Source organism: Platalea leucorodia, assembly GCF_965183815.1.
Source record: "Platalea leucorodia genome assembly, chromosome: 15".
In the NCBI taxonomy this organism is placed as follows: Eukaryota; Metazoa; Chordata; class Aves; order Pelecaniformes; family Threskiornithidae; genus Platalea; species Platalea leucorodia.
This window is the reverse complement of record NC_138837.1, coordinates 7459497-7480102: the sequence shown is the minus strand read 5'-3', so window position 1 is coordinate 7480102 and position 20606 is coordinate 7459497. Positions and strand designations below refer to the sequence as shown.

General features: G+C 54.3%; 3 protein-coding genes across 3 annotated transcripts in view; all 3 read left to right on the top strand.

Moving 5' to 3' along the window:
- COL27A1 (collagen type XXVII alpha 1 chain) overlaps nucleotides 1–6326 on the top strand; it is a gene marked incomplete at its 5' end in the record, with an annotated part of 160917 nt that extends 154591 nt beyond the window's left edge. The window contains 11 exons of the mRNA XM_082327669.1: nucleotides 415–468; nucleotides 1209–1244; nucleotides 2358–2375; nucleotides 2766–2801; nucleotides 3135–3161; nucleotides 3403–3468; nucleotides 3871–4039; nucleotides 4209–4318; nucleotides 5091–5309; nucleotides 5897–6019; nucleotides 6127–6326. Coding sequence (XP_082183795.1) covers nucleotides 415–468; nucleotides 1209–1244; nucleotides 2358–2375; nucleotides 2766–2801; nucleotides 3135–3161; nucleotides 3403–3468; nucleotides 3871–4039; nucleotides 4209–4318; nucleotides 5091–5309; nucleotides 5897–6019; nucleotides 6127–6210 — 942 coding nt within the window. The 3' untranslated portion in view covers nucleotides 6211–6326. The remainder of the gene's footprint in view (nucleotides 1–414; nucleotides 469–1208; nucleotides 1245–2357; nucleotides 2376–2765; nucleotides 2802–3134; nucleotides 3162–3402; nucleotides 3469–3870; nucleotides 4040–4208; nucleotides 4319–5090; nucleotides 5310–5896; nucleotides 6020–6126) is intronic.
- Nucleotides 6327–10309: 3983 nt separating this feature from the next.
- On the top strand, nucleotides 10310–12291 carry LOC309597887 (alpha-1-acid glycoprotein 1-like; the record flags this gene model as incomplete). Its single annotated transcript, XM_082327874.1, has 6 exons — nucleotides 10310–10420; nucleotides 10803–10945; nucleotides 11169–11239; nucleotides 11585–11686; nucleotides 11938–12038; nucleotides 12229–12291. The coding sequence occupies 6 exons, from the start codon at nucleotides 10310–10312 to the stop codon at nucleotides 12289–12291; spliced, it is 591 nt and encodes a 196-aa protein (XP_082184000.1).
- Nucleotides 12292–13605: 1314 nt separating this feature from the next.
- On the top strand, nucleotides 13606–18805 carry LOC309597886 (alpha-1-acid glycoprotein 1-like; the record flags this gene model as incomplete). The annotated part of the gene is made up of 6 exons (XM_082327873.1): nucleotides 13606–13719; nucleotides 14274–14416; nucleotides 15100–15173; nucleotides 15900–16010; nucleotides 16800–16903; nucleotides 18689–18805. The coding sequence occupies 6 exons, from the start codon at nucleotides 13606–13608 to the stop codon at nucleotides 18803–18805; spliced, it is 663 nt and encodes a 220-aa protein (XP_082183999.1).
- Between the last annotated feature and the right edge of the window lie 1801 nt (nucleotides 18806–20606).

Below are 20606 nucleotides of genomic sequence, written 5' to 3'. Positions count from 1 at the left end.
TGTAAGGAGCACAGTGCATGGCTCACCGCATGCCTGGCAGACAAGCCACGGCCGTGGTGCCACCTCTGAGCCACCCGAACACATCTGTAGGTAACCACGCGTGCACGGGTCTCTCCTGCCTCGGGGACAGGCATGCTGCTATGAGCACTGCACAGACCACTCCAGCTACACTGAAATCTTTCTATTTCTGGAATTTCTGTGGTTTTACATGGGTCATGACAACCATACTATGAGGGCTTGTGTCTTTAGACTTGCATTTTTGAAACAGTTTTTTATTTCAGCTACAGCAAATACCACGATCTGAAAAAGTGGCTGAAAAGTGGCAAAGAGATTCAGTGTCTTTTCTGAGCCTGCCGTGGTGAAAGCGGCCATCAGTTCCCATGTGGGGATTCACGCATATCTTTTCTTTTCTAGGGAAAAGAAGGAATTATTGGTCCGCTTGGCATTCAGGGTCCCACGGGAAGCCCCGTAAGTATCTGCTTTTTTTTCCTGCCTGTATTTTTTAGAAGAGCGTATTGTTTGAGATCTGAGATGCTTGAGGCCAGCATAAGTAAATCCCAAGTCCTGCTGTAACGAGGGAAACAAAATGGTCTTTAAGATGAGCAGCTTGAGAGAAGTGCAGGTTTAGTCTCTGGCTGCATATATAGTTGCAAGGAGATTATTAGCTTAAAAGTGAGGAGCTACTCTGCGTAAGTGCAAGTTTTCAATATATTGGCTCAGACTAGAAGACAAGAATGTTATTGCCATTTTTCAAAAGCAAGCTGCCAGATTTTCCAAAGAACTTGGCCTGGGGGCAAGAAAAAAAAACACAGGAAAAACAACCCCAAAAACTGATAAATGTGAACTGGGAACAGCTTGATTCTGGGAAGTGTTGAAAATCGCTGCCTGCCCCAAAACGCCAAAGGCACTGAACACGGACTAACGTTCAGGTCAGTGCTTCGTAAAAACATGAGCATGAAGTTACTCAGAGTTCGGTACAGAGGCTGCTGCTGGCAGAGATGCAAAGCAGTAAGATGAACTCGGACATTGCCAAAACATCCAGTAATGGCTATTTTTTTTTGCCTCGGGAGGGGTGGGCCAATATGACAACCTAAGCTGATTTGTTTAGAGATGCACTTGGGTCCTTGCAAGGAGCTTCTGGGTGGCAACACATCCAGGCAGCACAGCTTGCTAACAGTCACTGACAGCCACCTCGTGTGCTTTAACAGGGGCCCAAGGGAGACAAAGGCAGCCGCGGAGAACTGGTAAGTGCTGGTCCGCACCCCTGGGTGCGTCCTGCCGTAAGAGGGTCCCTGCCGTAAGAGCGTCCCTCTCTGAGCAATCCAGAGTCACGCTGGGCTCCGCTGCACCCGCTTGGGCTCTGGCTCAGCATGGTGGCATCAGGCTCCCACGAGGGCAAGACATACACATCTATACACATGCATACACACATACGTACACACACACACCCCACGTGTGCACATATACGCCCACTCTGCTGTTAAAATTCCCATTTACTTAATCCAATTGCACAGCAAAAGCTAACACTTTACAGATGACCATGGTGTCTCCAGGACAACCCGCAGTGAATGGCAGCTGAAAAAGCCACAGGCTGTCCCTGCCGGGGGCACGGGACCTGTCTAAGTAGCAGCGTTGCCCAGTGCAGCCCCCACAGCTCAGGGAGCAGTGCCAGGGCACCTTCTCGCCGTCGGCTCTTCTGGTCCCCTTCTTGCGGGGGCTCTGAGGGACTGTTACACCTTCTCATAGCTCCTTGGTGTTCTCACCATACAGGGGATGTGTGGGCTATACTGGATATGTGTTGTTCATCCTCCTTGTTACCCATAATGCGGGTCCCCCTGCTCTCTGGGGTGCTTCCTTTAGCAGCGAGTGGTTGTTCCTGCATGCGGGGGCTTGGTCCAGGCATCGGAGCCCAGCAAACACGGCTGTGTGGCCAGTGCAGAAGGCTGTTTCATGCCTTCTTCAAATGAGACCTCTTAGAAGCAAAGGCCCCACAGATACCCAAAATCCCAGTGCACATTTCTAACAAGCCAGGGCGCTGCCTCTCTTTCTTCCTGCTCACCATTTTCCAGCTCCGTGGGCACGGCAGAGGACAGCGTGCTGGTGGGGACCTGAGCCCCAGAGCGAGCATCTGCTGGTGTCGGGGCCATCAGCATCCTTTGCTGCAGTAACCTCGCTGCTGTTGCCAGACACCATTGGGCCCCTGTTTTCGCTGTCCTTCCAGTGCAGCACCCAGCCCTTGTGCAAGCGCCTTGGGAACAGCACACAGCTGTACAGGGAGATTTTGGGTTATTTATGAGCATCTTCTGACAGCATCTTCCTTTTTTTTTTGTTGTGGTTTTTTTTTTTTTTTCCTGCAGGGTCTGCAAGGTCCAAGGGTAAGTATTTGAAATCACTTTTTCTGACTAATGTCTTATGTTTAAATAAAACAGTTGCTTGTAGCAAATGTAAAGCTGCAGGGTGGGTAATTGTGCACACAGGGAATGTGGTAAGTACCTGGGGATATGGCATTAGTGATAGTTAAGAAGCTGAGGGCTGGGAACAGGGGATGCAGCAGGAATGGAGCAGGTGCAGACAGATGCACCCAGAGTTGGAGATGGAGGAAACAGGGCCACCTCCTGTCTCCTGACGGTTTGAGGGCGAGGATGCTGTAAAATGTCAGAAATCTGGAGGATTTCAGCGGGGAACAGATTCATACTGGCAACAACTGTGAGAAATGGAAATACGAACTGGAGACATTTCACTAACTGATGCCACTCTGTCTTTAGGGTCCTCCAGGCCCACGAGGACACCCTGGCCCTCCGGTACGTATATGTGGAAAGAGTTCAAAGACATTATTGAAACAAGCTAAAATTATTGCCATGATAGTCTCCAGAGGGACCATTCACTCGCTGGAAATTATAGCTTAGCCCCATTCCTCGTATGCAAAAAAGTGTGTGTGAATGGACTAGTGTTTCTTGTGCTTTAATCCAAACCATCTCCAAGTATTTTATAGAGACAGCATTGTTGCCTCTCACACTCGTCAGCAATGAGGGACTCCAGGGGAAAGAGGATTTCAAAAGGACATGAATTAATATCTTTGCAATAGCGACTGCCCGTCTTTCTGGCTGATGTCCCTTTTTTGCTTTGATTTCTAGGGACCGCCAGGAATTCCAGCCTCCTTTGTAAGTTGCTGTTTTCTGTACATTTGTTAATGATGATAATAAGTCATGCAGAGCCAAGGTGCTGATGGGACATCTAGAAAGAGCTCCTGGGACCCTGGAGACACACGCTCAGGTCCAGCAAGAGACGCTGTGTTAGCAAAGCAATGCTTGAATCGCAGCCCTAGACCAAGAAGCATTTGCTTGCATCAGGGCACATTCAGCTTCTAACAATCTCAGTTACCATCTTTTTCACCCACACTAGCAACAAGACGGCTTTGGGGCAGCTTTCCAGACACTAATCGACTCGAACACCGCGCTCAAGACAGAGGTAGGAGGGTGCTTTTGAACTCACTGGTCTTTGCTGGAGCTGTAGACGGGGAACGGTCACAGCGTTGCTTGTTCTTTCTGTGTGCCTAAAGTTTATGTACACAAGGCTCTGGTTTGTCTGCTGTTCTCGTGGAATAACTGGGGTTTATGCATGCAAAGATCCAGTTAAAGGATGTGTGGGGGTTTTGAAGCTTCAGACCTCATGACATTGCCATCATGACTTTGCCAGCGCTTCAGAGATGTCCCAGTCAGGACAGTGCAAGGGCTGTAGCTCGCTGGATGCCAGCCAGCACAGCCTGTCTTTGACCCGCTGAGTTTCCCCACAGATAAAGCAGAAACCCTTGTGGTTACAGCACCTGGTGCCCCCCAAGGCACACCTGACTTTGCCTCCTTTTCTCTCCAGGGTTACCAACATCCAGACCTTCTCATGCTGGACCACGGAGGGGAGATCTTTAAGACTCTACACTACCTCAGCAACCTCATTCAGAGCATCAAAAGACCCCTGGGAACTAAGGAGAACCCTGCACGCATCTGTCGAGACCTCATGAACTGTGAACAGAAGATGAACGATGGTAGGAACCCTGAGTGTGCAAAGGCTGCATCCTCCCAAAGGGCCATTTCACAGGGGCCAAGCAGGCCTCCTTCCCTGGGACCAGTAATGCAGAAATCAAAACTTTCCTTTTCTCCTCCACAGAAAAGTTTAAGTGTCCTTGTTAATCTCCAAATCCTCCGTTTTTTCAGGTACCTACTGGATTGACCCAAATCTTGGCTGTTCCTCAGACACCATACAGGTCATCTGTAACTTCACCAATGGTGGGCAGACGTGTCTCAGCCCCATCACCGTCTCCAAGGTACACACAGCTCGACCCCAGCACGGCATTTCCCATACTACTGTTACGAAATATTTACCAGGGGAGTGTTGTCCCTGGACACTGGATGGTGGCCACTATGACACAGCATGCTGGTTTCTCCTCGAGGCAGTTCGTGTTGCTGCAACATTCCGGACTGCTCTCATGCAGTTAAAAAATATACCTAAGACTTGTTGACTCTTGTCAAGACAAAGCAGTATGTTTCCAGCAATGTTTAATTAACCCATAACCTTAACAGAGGCCAGTAATTTTGCAAACACGCTGCTCCCAAATGCTTTGTTGAATTAACTTATGTTCAGGTCACTTTTGCATTTTGTTTTCTGCCACCTGAAAAAGTGAGGTCAGCTTAAATATACAAGTTTCCAGTGAAGTTAATGCTACAGGATTTTTCTTGAGGAAGCACCTGTACCAAAAAATACCAATAACAATATGTGGGTTCATCTGCAGATGCACTAGAACCTGTCGCTTTGCTTCTTTGCAGAAGCATGTATCGAATTCAAAGTTTACGTTATTTTCCTCCTACTTAAGGACCTGACAGTTTGTTCTGAAAGATAAAGGACCTGCTGACTTGGCACCTGGCCCTTATGCCCGTTCTCAAACCAGATCCAATTCTGGGCGCCCATGTGCGGCCACCTCCAGACTTAAGCAGAGTACAGAGACCACCTTTGCTGTCCCATCTCGCACTAACCCCACCGCTAGCTCCCTCCAGTCCTGCTCCGGGGGGGTTGCCCTAACATCTCTGTCACCTTCACAGCTGGATTTTGACATCGGTAGAGTCCAGATGAACTTCCTCCGCCTCCTGAGCTCGGAGGTGGTGCAGCACATCACCATCCACTGCCTGAATACCTCCGTCTGGCGGGAAGGCTCATCCGAGAAACCTTCGGAAAAAGCCGTGCGCTTCAGGGCCTGGAACGGACAGATGTTTGAGGCAGACGGGCAGCTCAGGCCAGAAGTGGCAACCGATGATTGCAAGGTACGTTGCTGCGAAAGAGGGGAGAGGTGGAGAGAAATGCCAGGCTGAACCCACTCAGGGCACACGACAAGACTCGAGTATACCTGTGCTTCTCACTTTCCCCCAAACAAGGGGAAGAAGGGTCTAGTTTACCTGTTCACCACTTTAATTTTCCAGTCCAGGGTGCTACAGCAGCTCCTGTTAAGCAGACCGCCTTCAAACAGAAAGGAAAAAATTGAATTCCAAAGTTGTGTGTCACATGTAACAGCAGTTGAATGGCAGAAGGGGGAATTGGCACCCAGCGGCGGTGGTCTTGGCTCTTGCCTGATGCCATGCTGTCGTTAGCCGTGTGCCTGCGTGTCGGGTGCCCTGCATTAGGGGGTTGTGTTTGCCAATGCCATTCCAAGCTCAGTTGCCATCAACTCAACCTGGATAAAAGGTTCCCCAAAATGCTTTCTAAGCCTCACCCCAGACCCGCTCAGCCCAAAGGGCAGCCCCTTGTCTCACATAGGGCTTTTCAAGCTTATACCTCGGTGAAACGCATTCCTTTCCAGCAGGATTCGCCCCCCAGTTAAACAGCTTTTTCTCTGTCCCTCTTCCCTGCGCAGATCAAGGATGGACGCTGGCATCGGACTCTCTTTTCATTTCGGACGCAGGACCCTCAGCAGCTGCCAATTGTCAACATCTACAACCTTCCCCCATCCGAGCCAGGAAAGCAATATCACCTCGAGGTCGGCCCCGTGTGCTTCCTTTGAACAAAGCCATCGAAACCGGGCTCCAAGGCTTTGACCCCAGGTTTGGCCTATGTCTTCACACAGGCTCTCCCACCTCTCGGCAGCAAGGACAGCTGGGCTGTATCTTTTGGGTCAACTCTTGCTCTAGCCTTTGGCTCAAGGTCTCAAAAGAACCCGTGATCTACTGAACTCAGCAGATTGTTGAAAGGAGGAATAACAAGGACGTAGGGGAAGCGGGTATCAGTCGGGACGTGAACGGTGAAAAGGGATCAGGGGACTAGATGTTGCAAGCGGTTCCACACACAAAGCTTTTTCCATGACCAAAGAAAATATTGAGAGAAACCTCAAGCAACTTGCAGCGTGTGTTTTCCCTCCCTCCCCCATTTTGTCTTACCTGGTTCCTGAGTTACCAAATGTTCTTTCCATTGAAAAGTAAAAGATAGAGCTTCCCTCTCAGAGCTTGTCGCCTTCTGGATGGCCACGTGCTGCATCAGGTCTCCCAGGCGGAGCTGCAAGTTGAATCTGGCTGCTCTGTGTACCAGAAGCATTTTGATGTGCAATATTAGAAGAAACAAAATATATATATTATATTATTTAAAGCAAAAAGAAAAAGGAAAAAAAAAAAAAAAGAAAAAAAAACCTAAGTTCCTCCTTCCATGGGTGAGTTTAATCAATGTCCCTTCTCATGCGTGGTGTTGGGGTGGGGGAGAGTCCTGAAGCCGAGGGGGAAATGGAAGGAGAAGAAGGGAAGAGATTGGTGCTAAAATAGAGAGGATGGGCTCGTCTGATTTGTTTCTACCTCTCACTGTGAAATCTCTGGTGCTCTTAAAAAAGTGTGTTATTTTATATATATGACTTTAAACTATTTAAGGTTGTGAAGGTGCTACAGTGTCTTGCCACAGACCCCAAAAAAAAGCCCATAGGACCATCTCTCTGGGAAGAGAGGCGGTTACGATCTACAGCTGAATCAGAGAAACGGTCACCTTTAAACGGATCCTTTAATCGCCGTGGATGTCAAGCGTGTGCAACAACTCAAAGCGTGTCCAAAATAACTTACAGGATATTTTAAAAGCAAATTTGCTTTTTTTTTTTTTAATTAATCAGCACTTCACTGCTTTGGGAGGGGAGTGAGGGATACAGCTCATCTGGAAGCACTGAGCCTCAGAGAGAGCTATTTTTTGAGTCGGTTGTCATGTAACTAGTTTTGCTGTAGTCGCGTTGGCCACGCGTCCGTGCCAGCTCACGCGTGCAGTGATTCCCTGGTCTAAGCTCGTATTTAAACCCCAGCTCTGCAACCCTTCTGTCTGGCCCCTCTGTCAAGACTGACATGATGGTACCTTGTTTCAGAACCCAGCCGGGCTTGGAGGGGTTTTGTTTTGTTAAGTTTTGTAGAAATTTAGTATCTATATGTAAATTTGGAGGAATTTTTTTTTTTTTTTTAAAGAGGATAATTATGGTAATCTTTAATTCTATATAAGGAATAATATTGATGTAATCGGAGCTGTACTGTATCGGAAACGCTTCAGTGCCTGTTTGGAGTTTTCTTGTCTCATATGGACTATGGATTTTATTTTTTTGAGGAAAAAAAAAAATTATATGTGAGTCTCTCTTTGCGTATTCCTTTTTTTTTTAACTACTGCCTGCTGGTTGGTTTCCAACAACCATCGGAAAAGGTTAACAAGATCTGTCCCAAATACCTCACCCTCCACGCAGCCCTGCCTCCGCTCAGAAATACCTCACCCCCGGCACGGCCGGCTCGCCCCGGCACCCCCAGGCCAAAATCACCATCACTCACCGCCCGCTTGCTGCCTTCCCGTGCGCACACACTCCCGCGCTCCCGGGTTTCTCCCTCTCTCATCCTCTCGCCATCGATTTTGTGTGTTTTCTCGATGCTGGAGTTACCATTTGTTCTCATTAAAGCTTTTTTCCTTTTCTTCTTTTTTTTTTTTTTTCTTGGACTTCAAATAAATATTTAAAACTGAAGCAATGAAATGGGACTGGTACAGTTTTTTTCACTTCTTCAGGGTGGGTGAGAGGTGCAGAAATAGCCCACGGGTGCCAGCACTGGTGCAAGAGCCCAGAGCCGCGCAGCGGAGCCCAACCCCGGCCCCGAGACCCTTCCTCTGGCGCCGGTCCCAGCACGCCCAGCCCTCAGCACGACGCTGAACGCAGGACAGGGCTGGGACCCCAACGGCTGCCCACCCTGTGCGTCACCCCACCGCCCCATCCCTCACCCACGTCCCCATCCTGAGACAGCGCTGGGGAGGAAGAAGAAAGAAAAAAAGTAAAAATTTAAAAAAAAAAAAAAAGAAAAAAAGAGCTGATTTTTTTCATTGCTGAAGCCCAAATCACATCTCAGTTGCTCCAAGCTGATTTTGAAACCCGGCTTCTCCTTGCTCAGGAGGTGGCCTGGCCCCAGCCCAGCTCATGGACTAAAACCTCGTGGCTGTCTCTGCCGGCACAGGCAGCGCTCACGCTGGGGACAGCAGCGAAGCCCCCGTGGCCTCCAGCCGGGGAGGGGGACACAGGCGTGACCCCCCACACCCCGGGTTGCGTCAGGGGCTGCGCCGTGTTTGCTCACCCCGTGCCCGTTCCCGGCAGCGCTCCCGCGGCCGGAGGGGCCGAGGGACCCCCCAGGCACGGTGACGGCGCCAGGTCCGCTTTGGCAGCGCGTTTAAAACCGGCTCGCTGGGGGCTGACCGTCTCTCACGTGAGCCAGCCATTCCTGAAACACATTGCTTGCGGTCAGGGAAAAAGCAAACATTTAATAAATAAATCAATGCACTTAATTATGAGGGCAAAGTTGGAGGAGATGTAAGACATTGTTAAATAGAGAGATTCTGGTTGTTCCCCTGCCTCGTGCACCCCTCCACCCCCAGCCGGGATTTATTAAACAAGTCCTTGTCTCTGCCAGTTATTTTAGATTACTTAAAATAATCAGCTGTGTCTGTTACCAGCATTCTCAGCCCAAAGGCCACTTTGTCACTGCGAGGCTGGGCTGAGACAGGCAGCAGGCACAGCAAAGCCACCTGCCCGCAGCAGGGAGCTCAGCTGCACAGGGCAAAACCCAGCAGCGGCCGCGGCGTCGGGATCCCACCGGGCTGCTGGGGCCGGCTCGGGAGAGGGGCAGCGCTGGGGCGGGGAAGGGGGCGTTGGGGCTTAGTTTTGGTTTTAAATGGTGCAGCTTACCGTAGAATCACAGAATGGTTTGGGTGGAAGGGACCTTTCAAGGCCATCGAGTCCAACCCCCCTGCAGTGAGCAGGGACATCTTCAACTCCATCAGGTTGCTCAGAGCCCCATCCAGCCTGACCTTGAATGTTTCCAGGAATGGGGCATCTGCCACCTCTCTGGGCAACCCGTGCCAGGGTTTCACCACCCTCATTGTAAAAAAAAAAAAAAAAAAAAAAAAAAAAAAAAAAAAAATTTCTTCCTTATATCCAGTCTGAATCTCCCCTCTTTTAGTTTAAAACCATCGCCCCTTGTCCTATCGCAACAGGCCCTGCTAAAAATCTGTCCCCACCTTTCTTATAAGTACCCAAAGGCCGCAGTAAGGTCTGCCTGGAGCCTTCTCTTCTCCAGGCTGAGCAGCCCCAGCCCTCCCAGCCTGTGCTCACAGGAGAGGTGCTCCATCCTCGGATCATTTCAGTGGCCTCCTCTGCACCCGCCGCAACAGATCCATGTCTTTCTCGCACTGAGGTCTCCCAGCCTGTACGGGACTAATCCTGCTGTGCACACCGAGCTGCAGAGCCAGCGGCCCCGTCCCCAACAGCACCCACGCGCTCCCCACCCCGATTCCCCCTCCCCAAGACCAGACCTGAACCCCAGCGAGAAGCGACGCGGTGCAGACCCGAGGGAAGCCCTCGCAGCCCGCAGGCGAGCAGCCAGCCCCCAACCATCGCCACGGGCATTTGTTTGCCCTGTGGAGGAAAGCCACGTCCGGGGCCACGCGGTGGCCCCGGGGCCTCCAAACACACCTGGAGCCAGCCGAGTCCTTTGCCAGGCACTCACAAAATTAATTGCCGTTTCCGAGAACAAAAGCCTGTATTGGTGTGATGTGGGGTTGGGGCTTTTTTTGGGTTTTTTTTTCATCTTTTCTGCTGGAGCAATCCAAGCTTTTGCAAGCGTAACTTTCTCCAGCTACTATTGCTTCATGCCTGAGCAAACAGCCAGCGGCTAAACAAGCACGTCGGGGCTGGGGACATCCAGCTTTGCTGGCGGCCATATATAAGGGACGGAGCCAAGGCACGTCCCGTCAGAGCAGGACCCTCCTCTCGGCCGGCCAGGCGATGCTGGCCTCCCTCGCCCTCCTCCTGGGGCTGCCGCTCGCCCTTGCCACTGAGCCCCCCAGCTGCGCCCCGCTCGTCCCGGTCACCTTCGACGATGCCACCGTGCCTAGGGTAAGCCCTGCCCTCAGCCGGGGCGCCCGTCCTTGCCTTTCCTATCAATCAGCAATGCTCACAGTTACGGGTCCAGAAGAGGTTATGAACCCAGTCGGCAGCTTGACTCTTATCTCACTGCCTGTGCGTGCTTATTTTCCTAAAAAAATCAAGACTGGTGCACAGGAGCATGGGGACAGGGTGAAGCCCTGCAGCTCTGCACCCATAAACTCATGGGCACGCGCTTTTGGGGAGCTCCTGCTTCCACCTCCCTGTGCAAACCAGGCTGAGCAGCACCGTCCCCAGCGCTTCGCTGCTCAGGGCACAGCGTCTGCTATTACTCATGTGGTGCTCGCGGGTCAACCTGGCACAGACCCCGACCCTTCCCTGCTCCTCTCCGCAGCTCCTGGGACAGTGGACCTACATCTCCAGCGCTTCCAGGTACCCAGCTCACCTGGAGGAGCTGAAGGCAGTGAAACACGCAGTTTTTTCCTTCTTTCCCGGCAGCCACGAGGACGAACTCAATGTCACCGAAACCATGAGACTGTAAGGATGGGGATTCGCCCCCCTCACCCAGCTCCCCCATCCCCAGGGGCATTTCCACCCGCTGGTACCATCCTCCAGGCTGAGACCCCCACAGAGTTGGGGCTGGAGAGCAGCTATGCCAAATTTCTTTAAGCTCTGCAGCCTGGCTCAAGTTCAGAATCCCTCGGGTTTGGTTGGGGCAGCCTGGGGGGTATTTGCCCCATCTGACCTCTCTGCCCCGCAGGAACGAGACGTGCGTGGTGAAGAACAACAGCAAGATCCACATCTTTCGGCACAACTCCACCCTGGTGCACGGTAAAGCCCCGGCCGTGGCGCAGAGCCGGAATGGGGCGGGGGGAGGGCACCGCAGCCGCACTTTGCACCCTCCCGCTTCTGCCCCTCGGTATTTGGCACCCTGAGGCCCTGGCACCAGGTCCTTTTACACCTAAAAACATGTCTGGAGGTGGGGGGAAAAAGTTTCCCCTGCCCCACGCAATGGGTACAGCAGCACTGTGAGACCCAGCCAGGCTCCACCGGGAGGAGCCTCCCGGGGTAAAGGGGGTGAGCAGCCCCCGCCGCGCTGCCGGATCTGCCCGGGCTGAGCCCCGGCATGGGACAACACTCGCCAACGGGGGACCCTGCTCTCCCCATGCCTTCCAGTTGATGATCAGGTGTTTTCCATGGCCGAACTGATCCAAAGCGACAAGGACCTGCTGATCCTGAGGCACTTCGACACCACCATCCTGGGTCTGAGCCTCTCGGGTGAGTGGATGCTGCCCTGGACCCGCGGGGCACGTCCCTGCCCGGGGACGCATTGACGGGCACGGGCATACCCAGCCCTCACAGGCAGGGCAAAAAGCCCCTTTTCCCCCCGATACGGAGAGGGGAAAGATGGGGGCGGGCAGGCAGCAAGCTCGCCATCCACACCACAGCAACCACCAAGGAGCAAAGCACCCTGTAAAACTCCCTTTTCTTTTCCCCCTTCTCCTTTTACTGCCCCATTTCTCTGGCAGCGCGGACGCCCAACGTGAGCAAGGAGCACCTGGAGGAGTTCAAAGCCCACTTGCACTGCCTGGGCTTCACCGAGGACGAGGTGTTCTTCACGTCTGAAAAGGTCTGAACCCCTCCCCAGGGTGGGCGAACCCCAGCCCAGGCCAGCTCCTGCCACCAGCTGGGACAGGGGCCCCGGGGGGACGTCAGATCGGTTCCCCCGCTGCAGCCCCTCTCCTCCCCAGTCATTCCTGGCTCTTGGGGCAGTTTTGGGGCAAGGGGGCACTGATGGCCGCTCTCCCCCTCTCCCGCAGGAAGCCTGTCCCCTGCCTGGGGAGAAGACGGGCGAAGGCGACGCAGAGCCGCAGCTGTTATAACCCCCATGGGCCGGGTCGGCCGCTCCATCCTCATCCTCCTCCAGCCCCTCCGTGGGGATGTCCCGGCCAGGTTCGGCTCAGCCTCAGGACTTTCTATCGAGGTTTCATTTTTCCCTCCCAGATGAAACGTGCCGTTTCCCTGTTCTCACCCGGACCCAAAATAAACCCCTGTGTTACAACCACCTGCCTCTCCTGCTGCATCTTCGCCAGGACCGCGGGCAGGACCCCCTCCTGCCTGCCCTGCCCACGATGCCGCATCTCCGAACCTGCTCAGAGGCATGAAAAGCCCTGGACAAAACCCCGCGGGGGCCGAGCGTGGCAGCAATCGTCCCCTCCAGCCACGGGGCGTCGGGATGCCAGCACCCACCCGTCATCACTGATCCCACGGAGATACTCACAAACCCACCGACCCCTTTGGGCTTCCTTCACCGTGATTCAAATCAAGGCAGTTTTAGCACCCAAACATCCCACCCTGAATTTTCAAGCCAAATCCCATGAGGCTCTGCCTGCGCTGGGTGCTTGCACAGGGGTCACAGCGGCTGGGGCGACATCGCACCTTCCCTGGGTGTCTCTGAGCAGGGGAAGGGGAGAGGATGGGAAAAACCATCACCCAGGGCCAGACCGAGGGACTCGGAGATGCTCTGCTACCGGCGAGGAGAAGGCAAACAGAAATAAAGCCAGCAAAGAAGGTCCCATCCTGCCCAGTGGCACGGGGACGGGAGTGGGATGGGGGGGCTGGGGGAGCCATCACCGGCGACGCGTCTGGCAGAACCAGGGTGACCTCCTGGGGCCCTTTCGGCCGCATTTTTATGGCCTGTTGTGGCAAGGAGGGGGAAAACACCTTCCTGCCCAGGAAGAAGGGGGCTCTTTGAAGCCCCCCAGGCTTCCCCCAAGGTGGAGGGCGGCTGCCCCCCAGCCAGCGCCGGGGTGGGGGCTGCACGGTGCCTCATCGGCGGAGCAAGAGGGGACTACGGTGGCTGCTCACGGGGAACAACACAGGCAAATTTAGGGCAGATTTTAGTTTTAAATGCAGCAAGTGCATCACCCCCGTCATCCCCAGTCACATCGACAACCCGCAGCTGTTGACGCTCACTGATGGCAGCCACAACCGAGGCCAGGGCAAGCGCAGAGCTCGGTGCCAGGCACACGGCTCTTCCCTGGGCAATGTCCCCAAAAGGGGCTGGTTGCGTCACTGGCGCAGAGCCGGCAGCCCCCGGCACGTCCCGTCCCACCCCGCAGGGCTGCAAAAGCAAACGGCCGAGCGAGCGCGTCCGTCTGTCCAGGCCTTCGCTCGCTCCTCGCTCGCAGGCAGCCATGGCCGCGGCCGGGGTCGCCGCCATCCTCAGCCTCACGGTGCTGCTGCCTGCGGCCGCCTTCCCCTGCAGAACCCCACGCCCGCAGCGCCCGGACAACACCACGGCGTCGAAGGTAGGAGAATCCTGAGCCCGGAGGGGCTGCCCCACTCCTGCAACGAGTTTGTGGGTGCTCTGCTAAGCCTCAGCGTCCCCTGGGAAAGCGGGAAACCTTCCCTTGCCCCCCGGCACATCTGCCAAGGCGCCCTCAGCAAAACATCTGCAACAGACAGGACATGTTTGCTTTCCAAAACACCTCGAATTACCCAATTTTCTCGTGGTTCCCCAGCAAGTCCCAAAGACAACCTCGAAACAAGGGGGGCTGGCTGGGTAGTTTTTGGTGCAAATCCCCCGCAGCAGCACGGGGCTGTCCTGGCCCTGCCACACCGCGCAGGGGGCACTGGAGCCAACACCAGCACTGTTTCCCAATCCCCATGTTCATCTATTTTTTTCCCCCGTGCATTTGCACAAGTTTCATTTTGTTGCTGCCAGTGCGGTGCAAGAGGGAGAACCAGCAGAGGTCTGAGGTCAAAAATAACGATTTTGCCGTAGGGAGTGTGGAAATCTCTTCCCCAAAGCTCCCCCTGCAAACCCAAAAGCTCTCACCGCCCTGCCCCTCTCTCCCCGTAGCTGCTGGGGACGTGGCTGTACGTGGCCGGGGCCGCCCAGTTCCCCCGGCACCTCCTGGAGATGCTGCTCATCGACCACGGCCACCTCCGCGTGGAGCCCCACGCCGGCGAGCGGGAGCTGCTCATCACCCAGCGCGTGGCCGTGTAAGACGCAACCCTCGGGCCTCTCTGCCCGGACCCATCTCCTCCCACACGCTGCCGCCCCCGCAGCCATTTCAACACAAGATACGAGCAAGGTTTCAGACTGGTTTTCCCAAGAAGAGAGTCTCTCATGGCTGCTCTGTGCATGCTTTCCCATCCCTCCTCTTCCTCACCCCTTCTTTTATTTATTTCAACAGCCCCTAGGTTTAGGCAAATTTTGCAGGGCGCAGAGGTCTTGCAGGCACCAACCCCTGCAGGACGCAGGCAAGGAGAAGACCTTTCCAGAGGAGAAGACCTTTCCGAGGTCCCTGCGCCACGGCTGCTAATCCTGCCGGGCACCAAAAGCTGTTTCCCCCCACCCAGGGTCAGACTTCAAGGGGATGAATTTTTCTGGGCCAACACAGGCAGCTCTCTGCAATTTCAGTTATTTTGGGGTGGAAAACACCTCGGCACCAAGGAGGCCTTGAGCTGGGCAGGGCAAGGCTGAGACCAGGAGCTGCAGGGGGAGGTCAGACAAATGCACAGGAGAAATGGCTTAGTTTCAACAGCGAGAGCAGTTAACCCTGCGGAGGAGCTGGCACAGCCGGGTTCCCAGCCCACGGCTCGGGGCACGTGGTCCTTTCCAGCCCATGCGGGGGGATCTTCGCTCTCCTTCCCCATCTCACTCCCTTCCCCTCTCTCTCCAGGGGGGACCAGTGTCTCACCAACAACTCCACCTACTTCGAAATCACCACCAGTAACACCACGCTGGTGAAGCACGGTGAGCGGCACCGGCGGGCACAGCCTTCGGGGTTATCACCTGGTCTGGTTTTTGGAAGGGCTGAGACTCGCAAAGGGCCCGTGTCGATGTTTTGCATCATCTGGCACAATTTATCGCCGGGTCACTTTGTCCGTTCGAAGCCTCAGTGGACTCCAAAGGGCTCCCCGGGGCCGGGGGCAGCCTGGCTCTAGACCCCACAAAGCAACGCCGTGCCGGGAGCAAGGAGCAAACCTGCTCGCATCGCAAGGAAGGAGACCACCTCATTTGTAAAGTTATTTCACAACCCCCATGGGAGAGGAGTGGAACATTTCTGGCAGGTTTCAGCTCTGAAACCGGTTCCTCCTCACTGAGGACGGGGGTGAGCCATTTGGGGTGGGAATTGCAAAGCCCACAGCCGCAGTTGGCACTGACCCCGCCAAGACGGCATCGCTGCGAGCAGGGGACGGCCGATCCACGCAGCCCCCCCTGCTCATGCCCCAAGCGCCAGCGAGCCACGCCACCCAGCACATTGCAACGGGAGGACAGGAGCCGGGTTCGGCTCCTTCACGCCCCAGGCCCACGTTTAAGAAACCCAATTCAAATAAATTGAGAGCCGAACAACTCGCACCACGTCAGATCCGGGGGGCTACGGGCATGGCCCGCACCCAGGCTGCAGTTTATTGCCGCTGCAGCACTGAAAATCTGAATATCGTGGCTGTTCCCAACCCCGATTCTGTTCTCTCAAAGCCAAGACCCAGCAACCCGTGGGGACGCTGATGAACCTCAGCTCTGAAGACCTTTTACTCATCCAGTACCAACTGCAGAGGGACAGGACGTATTCGGGACTGTATCTCTACGGTATGCAAACTCCATCCCAAAGTAACTTAAAGCTATCGCGGGACACCAAAACAGGCACGTAAAATTATCAGCTATTACCACGCAGAAACTTCATTTCGGCAACAGTCAGAGACTTTCCTGAGACGGCCGCTCCAGGGGTCACGGGGGTATTTACAAATCCCATTAAAACCTAAATCTCTTGGTAGAGCAGAAAGACCAAGTTAAAGACAAAACCCGCTTACGCCATAAATATTCAAAGAACAGGAAGCAAATACAATTCAGCATCAATATCATCGTAAAATCTCAATATTTCCAAGCCAACCATGATTTTTCGGTACGTGCCTCCCGGGGCAGAGCACGTGGCTCTGCAGTAGTGGCACAGGCAAAGCCGATCAGATCTACCCACAGCCCCATAACGCGGCATTTTAGACCGTGAGAAGGCTTCCCATTGCCCTTGCAAGCTGCAAAGCAGCTGCTTAAGAGAGTTTGAAGACACCTATAGAAAACTGCCTGCATACTCAGCCTTGGGCCCTCCTGATGCCCAGGAGCATCAGACGATTCTGTAATCCATTAAAGCAGACAGGACCAGAGCTCTCTGGGGAGAGGGTTAAAAAAAGTGATGCCCAAGGGTGATTTTGTTCAGGTGTATTCACCACGGGGGCTGAGAGACCCCAGCAGAGATCACCTCCGCAGCGAGCGTTGGTGGGAGCACGGGGAAGGGAGGCAGCAAGGGCAGGGATGCGGCACGAAGGGCCGAGCCGAGGCCATCGGTCCATATTTAATACCTGGCAAATGCTTCTCCTTTTGCAGCCCGAAACCTGAGCGTGAGCACGGCCCACCGGGAAGAGTTCGAGCACCGCGCCAAGCGCCTGGGGCTGAGCGAAGAGGAGATCGTGTACGCGCCGTGGAAAACGGTACGCGGCTGCTCACGGGCGGGCGAGGGTCGGCGGAGCCGCTGCGGCCCCCCACCCCGGGCAGGGGTGCCAAGAGCCCGGGCTGTAGCTCCAGCCACCAATCTGGGGTCTTGGAGAGAGATTTTCAAGGTGGTGGAAATGATTTAGGGGACTACATAAAGGCAGGCTTGCTTCGACAGCGATAGTGGTTTAACGTAACACCCCCCTGCAAATACGTGACTCCCCAAGGCAAAAACTGCACCCAAGCATCTCCAGTGGGAAACCTGGTGGGAAACCAGTGGGAAAGCCTGCCTGCCCCGAGAGACATCTAAAGTATGGGACTTTTGCCCCAAAATTCCCCATTTTGCCCCCCAGCAGAGGCCAGCCGCCCCCAGGAGCTGCAGCAAGGGGCAGCAGGGGCCGGTGCCCCGGGGCGCTGCACGGCCCCGCTTCAGGTGGAGCCACAGCAATTTAAACCCCTAAAAACCTCGGGTTGTTTTCAGATTGGGGTTCGCTTTTCTGGCACCCCGAGGTGCTGCGTGATGAGCGGGTTCCGAGCCTGGCTGCCGTAAACGGGGCTCAGGAAGGTTGCTCAAGCCAGTCCTCCTCCCGCCCCAGCACGGGGATGTCCAGCTCCTCGTGGGCTGGGGTCCGGCCCTGAGCTCCCGGCCCCACGGGACATCAGGAAAGAGGCAACACCATCCACTCCCACAAAACCAGACTTTTTCCTTTAGTTTTTCCATCAAAACATTAACCAGCCCTAGCCCTAACCTCTGCCACCCGATTTAGGACATTTTATCCTGCAAGTGACCCAGTCCCCAAGCCAGCTTGATGGGGCTCCCTTTTGCGAAGCAGGGGGTGAAAAAATACCTTACCTTTTCCTATCCTGGCCATCTGCTCATCCACAGCAGGAGACTCGGAGCTTCCAGAGGTGCCCAAAACCCTGCTCCGAGCTGCCGGACGGGACCCAACGTAGCGCCCAACATCCCCCAGCCTCAACGTGATGCTTTTAGAAATATCCCCCGCGGGTTCAGGGGAACTGGGACGGGGACGCAGGCAGAGGTTGAAACCCTCGTGGTGGGGCAGGGGCAGGTCTCCTCTCCCCATTAGGCAACGGGCAGCACCTGGGAGGCAGGGCCCAGCTCCCTCAAATTAACAGGTGAATCACATTTAAGTTTGGCCAAGACAAATTACATGTAGAGCAAGCCAAGGGGAGTGGAATAATCTAGAACTGTCTGTCCTTACAGGCCCCGGTGCGATTGCTCTTAGCAGAGAAGGGTTTCGTGCCCAGCTGAGAGGCAGGGCACCGTGTCTGAAGAGTAAAATGAAACCGATGAACATACACAGAATAGATTTTGGGGACCTTGGTCATCAGGCTGAAAGAGGCGGACACGAACAGAGCCCTGGCGCAGGGACTCGCGTACCCCTGCCCCAGTCCAAGGCGTTGGCAGAGCCTAAACCACGCTAATTCTGAGTGCCTGGTAGCAGGAGATTTTTATTTCTTAAAAAGACTGAATCCCCCTTTCCTTCAGAGCACGCTTACGGCCCTGCCGGCGTAGCACAGCTTTGCTCCAGAAACCTGCTTTCCTCCTCGCAGCACAGGCGTGGAAAATGGCACCGGCAGCAGCTCGGCACCCGGAGAAGCAGCGGCTGCGACCGGGGCCGCGTGGGGAAGCCCCTAGCTTCTCTAGGCCCTCTTAGACTTATAGCAGATAAAAAGGAAAAGAAAGACACTTCTTTCTTTAGTAATTCCCTCCTGCTGGTGCGCTGGCAGTTTCACTTATCCCATCATCGTTGTTTTGGAAGGAGCTGTGTCAAGCGGAAGAAATCAGAAAAGGAAGGGACCCGTGCACGGAGCCCGTGGCTGCGGTCCCGGCGTCACCTCCTCCGGGCGCCCGCCAGCCTGGGAGCACCGGTAACTGATCCCACCTTAGGCAATAAAGGTTTTCCTCAAATTTGATGCATTTTGTTGCTGCGATGCTGGAGCGCAGGGGTTCTGAAGAGAGCAGAAGCGGGGCTTGCAAAAAGCAATTGAACACCCAGTTCACCTCGTGTGTCATTCAGCTGGGAAGAGCCAACCTTAAGCAATGGGGGATGCAAGACAAGGCGACACGTGGAGGTTTTTTCAGTGCTGACTCCGTCCGCTCAGCTTCACACCAAGCTTGCAAAGAGCTCTGCTAAAAAAGCAGTCCTTAAATGAAGCAGTAAGAGAGGCTAACCAGAAGAGGGCAATCATTAACTATTTTAAATGAGTGTGCCAAGGATTTGATGAGTTACTGGAACATAGAGAAGGCTGGAAACTTCTCCTTAACTGTACAGCCTGAGAGGAAGAGGCTGCTTAGCCAGAAGTGATGCTCTTGGCAGCGGCGTGACTGCCAGACGTAGCCCAGCTGGGGCAGATGTTCCTGCCCAAACCCTTTAGACTGGGAAAGAGCTTCCCGGTAATGTTCATCCACAGCAAGGTTTGCAACATAATATGACAACACTGAAAAATTATCCTCTTCTTGCTAACTCAACCCGGGGTGGATTTTTACTTCGCCAAAAAAAAAAAAAGGGTTGTGTTTCCTCATTTCCCAAGCAGCTCGGCACCCTGGAGGCGGGAAGGTTCCCGTCGCTCTCGTGCCTGCGGCACGGCCCGCGCTCGTCGGGCCCCTCACGCATCCCTCATCGCACCCCCAGCCCCAAAGGGAGGAAAGCACGGTCGCTCCGTTTGCGAAAGCAGGGGGAGTTTAAAAAGAGGCAGCTTTTGCTGCCTGTCTGGAAAGTAATTCAGTCTCAGCTCTAACCTAGTAATTAAGCACTGAAAATATCTCTCTTCCTTAAAAAGGAAGGAAAGGAGAAAAGCTGGAGGGAGCCCAGCGAAGCAGAGGGCCCTGCTCCTCCCTCTGCGGCACCAGGGTGCCCTGTCGCTGTACGGCACCGTTCGCCGGGCAGCGTTTCAGCGTCAGATTCCTGTAGTAAAAATGAATTTTACAAGGTCAAGTACAGCCAATTCCCTCCTGGTCTCAGGAGCCAGGTACCTGGCCAGCCCCTGCTTCAGACACGTCTTTATCAGCTTGCGACACAAAACATAACCCCCCGCCGCGAGGAGCGGGACGCTTCCAGGGTGGGAGAGGGCAGCGGTGCGAGAGGGGATGCTGCCAGCAGCCTTGAGTGCTGCGGTCCAGAGAACCTCGATAAGCGTCTCAGCTGACCAAAGCTGACACTGCTGGAAAGCAGTGGCTCAGATTACAAGGACCCAGACTTTATGAGTAGATTTATAGCTGAATAAAAGTCCTGAATTACAGTCAGAGCCATAAGGAACCGACAAACCCAGCCTGGCCCCCGCAGCAAGTTTTGGTAACCAAATCAGAGGCCACTTGCCCTACCAGCCGTGGCTCCTGAATGACCTTCAAGGATAGCTCCTGGTTGGTTTTTTATTTGCTGAAGAAAATATTGTACAAGGCCTTTCTTTTGAAAACCCTGTAAAGCCAGGTTCCTTCGAGGGCGTAAGTGGACAGCAGAGCTTCCAGCTTTTCTGGGAAACTCGCTTCTCTGAACAGAGTTATGGGTACTGCACGGACGAGCAAAGTCCAGCAACACGCAGAGACAGGTTCACAGTATCTGAACATCCCTGACTCATCACTGCCATCTTAGCCTTCATCTTGCTGGTGTTATCTTTAAGAATTCTGTTCTCCCGGGGCCTCGCAGGGAGGATCCTTCCCAGTGTCCGTGTCCTTGGTGA